At 32.3% G+C, this 10,878-nt stretch overlaps 1 protein-coding gene and 1 long non-coding RNA gene across 2 annotated transcripts; one reads left to right on the plus strand and one right to left on the minus strand.

Annotated features, from left to right (window-relative positions):
- Positions 1-5,261: 5,261 nt before the first annotated feature.
- LOC146957073 (uncharacterized) lies at positions 5,262-7,018 on the minus strand. Its single transcript, XR_015022112.1, has 2 exons — positions 6,922-7,018; positions 5,262-5,513 (listed from the first exon to the last, which is right to left on the minus strand). It is a non-coding gene; the product is annotated as an uncharacterized LOC146957073 (long non-coding RNA).
- A 1,733-nt stretch (positions 7,019-8,751) lies between these two features.
- Positions 8,752-10,677, plus strand: LOC146957074 (uncharacterized). The gene has a single exon (XM_085750019.1). It carries the CDS (start codon positions 8,752-8,754, stop codon positions 10,675-10,677), a length of 1,926 nt encoding a protein of 641 aa, XP_085606145.1.
- Positions 10,678-10,878: the final 201 nt, after the last annotated feature.

The raw sequence follows: 10,878 nt of genomic DNA on the forward strand, positions 1-10,878 counted from the left end.
CAACATTAATAAACCTCCAACAATAAAATACTTGCATAAATGTGATACATAAAAAATAAGGAAAACATTCGCGACGATCCCCATCCTAATATGTATCAGAGCCCTAGACACTTGAGTCATACCTACTAATCTTCAGAACCTGCAGGTTACCCATACGAAGGGCAACAATTTCAAGCAGAAGGGGTGAGATACACATCCAATAATAATAATATATAATTCATCAAATTAAGGAAAACAACAACAATTCAACAACAAGCATTATCAAGTTCATATATGCGTGTATATATATATATATATAACTCAGCATCATATTCATTTTCAACAACATTAAACAACATCAACAACAACACAAACGTCATTATCAACAATGAACACCAACTATTTAACCGACAACGACAACTAAGACAATGCAACTCCGACAACAACTAATGCATTATGCATGTGGTACCAACTACGCGCGTTGAATGCTAAGCATTCCAGGGCATAAGCCCCCACCAATTTGGATGGTTAAAACATCCCAGGGCATAAGCCCCCGCCAAGTGAATGATAAACATTCCAGGGCATAAGCCCCCACCAGTTGAATGACTAGCATTCCAGGGCATAAGCCCCCTCCAGAACATGAGTATGCAAATGGACTCGACTAGTGTATATCAACATACAACTCCAACAACATCTACAACAACAACAATGTGCCTAATCATTTATGACACATAACCCCACAACTTAAACAACATCGACACAATAACACCAAACAACGGAATTCATCGACATAACACATATACATTAATTGATTACATTCATATCAAACCAAAACATTCTTCAAAACAAATCGAGTTTGATCAGTAAGACATAAGCCAAATACTCGTCAAACACTTCAACTGAATCCCTAATACTTAAGTTTGAAGTTGGGAAACCAACCATAAGTTTTTGGACTAACTCGGAATTAGTATGCTGAGTTTGTCTTAAGTTTTTCTCAAGACCCACCTGGACTATTTACATCATAACTCAAAATCTACAAATAATTTTCTAGCCACTCCAAAGCCATTAGGAAGCCAACTCAATTATCTACAACTTTCATGTTTACACCGAAAGCTAATTCAAAACAGAAACGGGTGAAAAAGACGCAAGAACGTAAAACATGGAAAGCTGTCAAATCGGAGTACGATTTGGAAAATCGGAGTACGATTTTCTGGGTCAAAATTTGCATTTTCATTCGTAAATAATCGGAGCACGATTTGGCAAAATCGGAGCACGATTTGGCACAGGCTGTTACAATTTTTGCACCATTTTTCACCCCAAAACTCAATTTTTGATCCCCTAATCACCCAAAATGAATTAGGACAATGTTTACAGGTTCTATATACAACATAGCAACCAAAACAACATAGAAACATGCATCAAACAACACAATTCATCATATTTTCCTCAATTAACATAAAACTTCTAACCCTAAAACCAAGAACAACAATTCATCAAAAATTACAATTATATATACATATTATTGAAAGGAATCCCACCCTTACCTTAACTCCGTAAAATCTACAGCAAGAAATGGTTGGATTCTCTCTTCCTAACTTTTCTCCTAGCTTTCTCTTCTTTCTCTCAAAAACTCCCTTTTTCTTGTTTGTACGTGAAAATGTTTTGTCTGACTTTTCTTTCTTTTACTCAAAAACTATAACATCCTCTTTTCTCACTTAACTCCCACTAAACTCACATAATTACTACTTAATTCCCATTAACCAAAATAATAATATTTTACTCCTATTTTATTAAGTAACAACATATATTTAAATAAAACACATCACACCAAAAGTCATATATTTCACATAAAATCATATATATAACAAATAAAGTCATATAAAAATATTCACACAACTACTAAAAATAATTAAATAAAAATGGGGCGTTACAACTCTTACTCATCGTAAATCATCTTGATATGCAAATGCATGTGGTACCAATCCAGGGCATCAAGCCCTCAACATAATTAAGCGTAAAAAGGCTCCAGGGCATCAAGCCCCCAACATATTTGAGCGTAAAAAGGCTCCAGGGCATCAAGCCCCCAACATAATTGAGCAATAGCTCCAGGGCATCAAGCCCCCAACGTATTTGAGCAAAAGCTCCAGGGCATCAAGCCCTCAACTTTGAATGAGTATGCATGGACTCAACATCTTACATCTTAGACATCTTAAACTTCTTAAACAACTTATATGATTCCAAAAATTTGGACAACTTCTTACGACTTCACAACTTAGACCGAGACTTACAACTTTATGACATTAATGGTCAACAACAGCAAACAGCAACAAGTGCAGCATATAACAACTCTTATATAACACATCTTTAAATCACACAACTTCAAATAGCACATCTTTATATAACTCATCTTTAAATCACAAATCTTCAAATGAACATCATCGTCAAATAATTCATATCTGCTAATCATTTAAGGTTAAAGTACAATTTTGATGACTATGATTCCGGTCAAGGATAAAATACTAAAATCTTAGAAGGATATATTCATACTCACGTGTAGCTTATAACATGTAAGGTGGACTATAACCTCTAATCTATATTATAGTAATTCACTTTTCCTTCTTCTATAACTAGAGATTTTCAAGGACATCAACGTAACATTGATCTACCTAAGTACAAAGAGAGAAACTTGAACCAAAAGGTTTTAAGGCTAGTGGCTATTTAATGATTCATTCAATTAATATAACTCTTAGTATGAATATAGCTATAACAGTAATGTACTTATCTCTCTTTAAATTATTATAAGAAAAGAATGTCATATAAACTGAAATCATAAGACCTACGGCCAGTAGCTAGACATGTTTCGCTAGTTTTATTTCTCAAATGATAGTAATCCAAATAATTTTAATAGCGTTGCATTCAGTTACTTTTAAATTACAATTAATGGCTATCTGTATGTGTTCTCTAGGAACTTGTTGGGACCATCACAAAAAGCCTTCACAATTACTTTATATTCAATATCAGTAATATTCCAATTGCTAATGATCGTGAATCAAAATCGTAGGGTTGAACTATCATTCATAAGAGATTAATTCGAAATTCACGTATCGATTCCAAAACAACAAGTATGCTAACCAATTTCAATCATATTCAATATAAAAACATCATAACTCAGAAAAATGAAAATCGAACATATAATAATAGCAATATTAAGGATACAAATTTGACAAAAGAAAAAAAAAGCATTAAAAGATCTTGATAAACAATTAAAAACAAAAACCCTTCACTACCAAATGAATATACAACCCTTACGATGAATAGAGACTCCCCCTTTACAAACTCATCCTAAAGACTCCCCCTTTACAAACTCATCCTAAATCATGTTAATCGTAATCTAATGATTCACAGACGTATTATTACTGCAAGATAGTCTCACCCTTACCTTAGATTGTTTCTCTGAAATCAAAAGCAGCGTTCTTCGTTCCTAGGGTTCTCTCTGAGTTCTCCTCTTTCTCCTCTTTCTCCAAAAAGCGGTTTAACGTAAAAAAACTTTCTAACCTAAGTTTCCTTATTTATAATACTAGATACTCTTCCTAAATCTATTTAGGCCCAATAACTTATTCTTCTTTCTATTCTAACCTCCAATTCTACTTACACTAATAATTCTCATATTCTAATAAATAATAGAATAATGCCACATAATAAAATACTAACACCTCATATATATAAATAAATCACATAAATAGATTCTAACTTAATAAAAATAATTAAATAAAAGGAGGGCGTTACACAAACTCACACCCCGCCCCGCCTAAAGGCGGGCTGGCGGGTTGGCCCGACTATTTTTTAAAATATTTTTTTGTTGATTGTTATTAACAAATACGTTGCTATTATTAAAACAATAAATTCAATATAAAGACTCTAACATTAAACAAATCTCAAAATAAATTCACCATACATTGAACAATGTCCTGTAAACTAAAATAAGTTCAATTTTACCCATTTTAAGGATATTTAAATAGAAACTTTAGTTTTTAGAAATTAAGACAAGAAAGAAACTAATATAACATATCATGGCTTCAAAAAAGAACAAAGGAAGAAATAAGCAGATCAAAGCAAACATTAAGTTCACTCAACACAAACAACAACTAAGATAAATGAGCAACAAAGTTTACCTTAAACCCAAGTGAATCGAGCAAATCAGACTCAGACTGAGAGTGTAAATTAAAAACATGATCACTAATAGTAAAAGAAAGAAAGTTTAATAAGCATGCGGGCCAGCCCGCCCCACCCCCATGACCCGCTTTTTTAGCAGGCTTAACTGGGGCGGGCCAACTATGTTGAGGACAAAATCCTTATTTGATGTTTTAAAGATCACAAACATTATATATGTTTTTACTTGTTATCTACTAATATGTTTTGTGAGAATTGTTTCATGAAGAATGTTCTTGTTAAAGAGAAGAACATTCTAAGCTTATAAATATCTCATCAAAGCAAAAGAGCAAAAAGACACAAGTGCACTTTCTGCCAATAACACTTGCATCATTGAAAGCAAGAAAATATTGTTCCCTTTGTCTCACTAAAAAAGGATAGAAAGATACCTTTGATAAATGACTTTAAGGAAGCAATCTAATGACAAGGAAAGGCTTGACAAACAAAAAGAATATTCAATGACAAAAGGCCAAAGACTCACGTGAGTCTTAAAGAAAAGAAGAAAGAATCAAAGCTGCACAAGAAGAAGGTTCTGGTGAAGCTTACAACAAACAAAGAATGTTCTCAAGCTGGTCTGCTGAAAGTACAACAAAGATAAAGACAAGTTCACATGGCCACCACATCACAGCTGGTGATCTTTCACGTGTATGCTTGCTGTAAACAGCTGGAACTCAAAGAATGTTCTCAAGAACATTCTGCCACTCACAAAGAGTTCATTTTTTGCATCCTTGCACTTCAAAGAAGAAAACACACGCACATGGGATGTTTCATGGAAGGACAACACAGCTGGTTCTGTCTTTAATTCATGAAGCTCAAAGCTTCTATAAAAGCAAGCATGCCTCCACTTAGTTTCTCAAGAGCTTAAAAACAAGAATACATAATCTCTCAAAGCAAAATCAATTGTCTCTCTCACGTGAATATCAATCAAGAATATTCATCAAAGTTCTTCAAGCTCTTCAACTACAAATGTAACACCCCGTTTTCCCAACGTGAAAATTTCGTAAATAAATCAGAGTATTCATCGTAAACGGAATGTCACATTTCATAAAAATCATAAATTGAATAAATAAATATTTATCCTTCAAAATTATTCAGCTTAATCTTTAAAACTTCGCAGCGGAATTAGTTCAACAACATAAAAGTCTTTGGCACGCAGGCCTCATCATAAAAGTCTCATAAATCTTAGTTCAAAAATAATTCTTAAACTTCAAAAGCAATAAGTAAAGGAACAGAAAATAGTATTAAAATCCCCATCCCGTTACGTATCAGAGCATCCTAGACACGATGTGAGGAGTCTACTCACGAACACAGCTAGTCTTTATTACCTGCACATTACCCACGGTCGAGGCAACATATACGCAGAAGGGGTGAGATTTCTCAAACAATAATATTAAGCTCATAAATCATAAATTACATTTAACAATATAAACATCTTATAATTTAACAATTATAATCAAATACATAGACATCATCATTTCATCTTAGCAATATATCATCATATAGCAGTCACAATCATCATTGCATATTATCATACTAAAAGGCATCACAAAGTAATTCGTTAAAACATCACAACTTAATAACTTGACTTGACAATGCATCTAGACTTGACTATGCAACTCTTAACGTCTTAAATCATCTTGAATCATCATGAAAATGCAAATGCATGTGGTACCAATCTAGGGCATAAGCCCTCGTCGCTTATGAGCATAAATATACTCTTAGGGCATAAGCCCTCATCGTCGTGGTTGAGCAAAAGCTCCATCGTCGTGGTTGAGCAAAAGCTCCATCGTCGTGGTTGAGCAAAAGCTCCAGGGCATGAGCCCTCATCTATAAATGAGTATGCATGGACTCAACATCTTACGTCTTAGAAACTTCATGAACATCTATGACATCTTAGCATCTTGACAACATGACATCTTAACAACTTGATGACTTCATAACGACTCGACGACTTAACAAACTCTTTGACTTAGACCGACATTTACATCTTAAATAAGATCAACAACAACATATGCAACACTTATAAAGTCACATCATATCAGCATCATAACTTAACAGTATCAAATGATAAACATCAACATCTTAAACATCGCATCAACATAAGCATCATAAATAACACATATTTAAATCACACATCTTAAATAATACATCTTTAAATATCATCAAATATTCATCATCATTGATTCATGCACTAACATAATATAATAATATATATGTATATCTATATATTAATCATAAACACGTACTGTAGACTAAAAGAATAAAACAAGTATAATATTAAGTTAATAGGATACATGTCGATTTGGTTTAAAAAAAAAAAACAGGAGAATAGCTACTACTCATATCTCATAATCTTCTTAATAATTAGGCAAGAGCAAGATATAAAAATCATAATCCAGAATAATTGATCTTGAGTTTATCGATAAGGTAGTTATTGAATATTGGCCCTAGTTCCTAAAGCATTTAAATTACAAGAACCTTAAAACTATGTTTCATGGGTTTAATTCAAATAAACATTATATTTATTATGATAACTAACTATAATGAATAGAAAGCAAATTTTCTAATCAAACAGGAAGGTACTAATCACAAGTTTTCGGTTCCTTAGAATGTGGATCATTTCTTCTTCTTTTAACAAACACAACTTGGCAAAATCATATATACTGTGTTTGTAACTAATTATTATATGATTGCAAAATAAACCAAATAAAGAAAAGATGATTTGCCTTTTACCTGATGCATATCACGTTTTTCTTTTTCTTTATGTGATAGAGAATTAATTTGTGTACTTCTATGTAACAATTTATCAATTAAGTTCAGCGAAACAAACATAAATCCCAAATAAATAATTCAACAAACTATAATCTAAATAACTCGGCAAATCAAATATATATTTACATCAATATCAAACAACACGAATTTAACAAGTTAGAAAACAATGAAAATTAACAACCCTTCACTACCCATATGATCATGCAACCCTTACGGTGAATAGAGACTCCCCCATACATCAATTCAACGGTTTTTCATCATCTAATCATCAATTCTCACTCAAACCCTAATTCTCATAATCTTACAAAACTCATCCTAAAATACGTTAGATGCAATCTAATGATCTACAGACTTAATATTAGTGAAAGATAGTCTCACCCTTACCTTAGATTGTTTTTCTGAAATCAAAAGCAGCGTTCTTCGTTCCTAGGGTTCTCTCTCTCTCTCTGAGTTCTCCTCTTTCTCCAAAAAGCGGTTTAACGTAAAAACTCTTTCTAACCTAAGCTTCCTTATTTATAATACCAGATACTCTTCCTAAACCTATTTAGGCCCAATAACTTATTCTTCTTTCTATTCTAACCCCCTTCTTATTTCTCTTACACCTCAAAACTACTCTATTCCTCATAATCTTATTTATTTCTAAATTAAATATATCTCTCACAAATAACAAATATATTTCTACACCAAATAACAAATATATTTATAACAAATAACAAATATATTATTTTAGTAAATACCAACATATAACATAACAAAATATCACTCATCAAAATAAATCGACTAAATCATAAAAAGACATCTAATCTCAAAACTACCTCCAAATCTACTTACTCTAATAATTCTCATATTCTAATAAATAATAGAATAATGTCGCATAATAAAATACTAACACCTCATATAAATAAATCACATAAATAGACTCTAATTTAATAAAAATAATTAAATAAAAAGGAGGGCGTTACAACAAACAAACAAACTTCTACTCTTACACTAGATTTGGATCATAATCTTTTAAGTTTGTTTTATCATAATCTCAAACAAGTGTTGAGAAAATAGGATCCACAACCTAAACCTCTCATAAACAATTTGTATTTAAATCTCAAGTCTATTGGGCTTAATAGTTTGAGATAGGACTGATCTGGTGTGATCAAGAATTGTGACTAGACTGATCTGGTGTGATCAAGAACTGTAGTGCTACTAAGGACGATTTGGTGGCTTGAAACTATAGTGGAAAAATCTCACACTAAAAGTGTGGGGACTAGACGTAGCCCACGTTGGGTGAACTAGGATAAATCTCTTGTGTTCTCTCTCTTCTCTTATCTCTTATATTCTGGCCGTCACATATAACTATAACTAATCATATTAATTTTCCAGAGTGTTCTGGTCCTTAAACTAAAATTAAATAATTAACTTACTACTTAATTAATTATCCAGAACCTTCTGGTCCTTTATCGCTTTATTTATTTCAGTTATATATCCAGAGTTTTCTGGTCCTTTACTGCTTTATTTATTTCAGTCTTTTATTCCAGAACTTTCTGGTCCTTTTACTTATTTTATTATCCAGAGTTCTCTGGTCCTAATATTATAATATTCTATTATTACTCACGTAACACTAACCAAGAACTTTCTTGAGCATACATATACTTAATTTTCTTTTCAGAATTAAAATTTAAAAAGGGTCACAATTCAAACCCCCCCTTTCTTGTGACGTTTATTGCTACTTCAATTGGCATCAGAGCCCGGTTCCAAACAAAAAACACTTAGTGTTGGAAAAAGATTCAGAAAGAAGCAATGTCAAAAGAAAAATACATACCAGAAGGTCTCTCATGTACTAGACCACCATACTTCAATGGAAAAAACTATTACTATTGTAAAGGAAAAATGGAACTATTCTTAAGATCTCAAGATGTGGATATGTGGAAAATAATAACAGACGGAAACCATATACCTATGACAACTGATGATATTACTAAAACAAAAGTAATTACACCAGAGGCTTCATGGACAAAAGAAGATAAAGAAAAAATACTCTTAAATTCTAAAGCTCGACTCTTTCTATCATGTGCACTAAGCATGGAAGAAAGTGAAAGAGTTGATGAATGCGATACTGCAAAAAAGGTGTGGGATACTCTCAAGGTTCATCATGAAGGAACAAGCCATGTTAAAGAAACAAGAATTGACATTGGTGTTAGAAAGTTTGAAATCTTTGAAATGATTGAAGATGAAAACATTGATGAAATGTACTCTAGATTCACATCTATAGTCAATGAACTAAGATCACTTGGAAAAACTTATTCTACCCACGACAGAATAAGAAAAATACTGAGGTGTCTTCCAACTCAATGGAGACCCATGGTCACTGCAATCACTCAAGCTAAAGACCTAAACACTTTAGCTCTTGAAGATCTCATCGGATCACTAAAAGCTCATGAGACATTACTTCAAGAAGATAAACCAATAAGAAAAGGCAAAATGATCGCTCTAAAAGCTTCCCAAAACGATCAAGAAATTTCACCCACACAAAATGAAGAGATCAAAGAAACCGAAGAAGAAGAAATCATTCAAGAAGAAGCAGAAGATGAACTAGCACTCATCACAAAGAAAATTCAAAGAATGATTAGAAGAAGAGATCAAATAAAAAGATACTTTCCAAATAGAAAAGAAAATCCTAAAGGAGATACAGACAAAAGTCAAGTAACCTGCTATGGATGCAACAAACAAGGACATTACAAAAATGAATGCCCACTAAACAAGAAGAGTCAAAAGAAACCGCCCTACTCAAAATCCATGTTTACATGGGATGATCTTGAAGAACCAAAAGAAGAAGACATTGAAGCAAATCTTTGTCTAATGGCAAACTCAGAAAATGACGAGGTATTTCTCTTTGACAAACCTCTTTTAGATTTTACTATTGATAACGAAGAACAAATTATTACTAACAATAAGGATCTGGAGAATACAATTGATAGTCTATTATTCGACTCAAATTTCTTAACAAACAAATGTCATTCTCTGCAAAAAGAAGTTCTTGAGATAAAACAAGAAAAAGAAAAACTTCAAGTCTTGAACGATAATCAAAAGAAAATCATTCAAAACTTGCAAGATTCATATTTTCAAGCAACTGAAAAAATCAAAAACCTTAGCAAAAATAAATTTCCAGAAACTTCTAAAGTTACTGAAAATGATTTGCTAAAGATCGAAATTAAAGAACTCAGAAATGATCTTAATCATTTTATCAAATCAACTGAAACATTTCAAAATATTATGGGTTCTCAAGCAGGAATATTTGATAAAGCTGGTTTAGGTTTTGATATTTCCAAAAACCAAAAAATGTATGAAAATTTCTTTATACCTGAAAAGGATAAAATGAAATGTTCCTTTTGTAACAAAAATGGACATCTTGAAAGGTTTTGCTTTCATAAGAAAAGAGAAACAAGACTAGAACATTCTCATCAAATGAACCCAGAACATTCTCAAGAACATTCTCTTAGATTGAAAAGAAAAGAATGTTTATATTGCAAAAGAATAGGCCACTTAGAAATAAATTGTTTTCTCAAGATTAAAAATCTTGAGCTTAAGAAAACTAACCACAAAGGACCCAATTCATCATGGGTACCTAAGGGACAACTAACTCAAAATGCAGGAATCCTCTCAAAATGCAAGGAAAAAGCCATGGTACTTGGACAGTGGTTGTTCAAGGCACATGACAGGGGATAAACAATGTTTCATCTCCTTCGAAAAGAAAGAAGGAGGACTGGTTACCTTTGGAAATAATGACAAAGGTAAAATTAAAGGTAAAGGTATTATTGGTAAGAAAAATACTGCAAAAATTGAAAATGTTCAATATGTTGAAGGATTAAAACACAATCTACTAAGCATAAGTCAATTATGTGATAGTGGTTTTGAAGTTAGTTTTAA

The sequence above is a fragment of the Medicago sativa genome, chromosome 1, assembly GCF_051527215.1.
Source record: "Medicago sativa cultivar Bolivia chromosome 1, Bolivia_mono, whole genome shotgun sequence".
Taxonomy (NCBI): Eukaryota; Viridiplantae; Streptophyta; class Magnoliopsida; order Fabales; family Fabaceae; genus Medicago; species Medicago sativa.

Excerpts from the sequence above, each read along its gene's own strand:
- LOC146957074 (XM_085750019.1), top strand. The coding sequence starts at position 8,752 with ATGTCAAAAGAAAAATACATACCAGAAGGTCTCTCATGTACTAGACCA.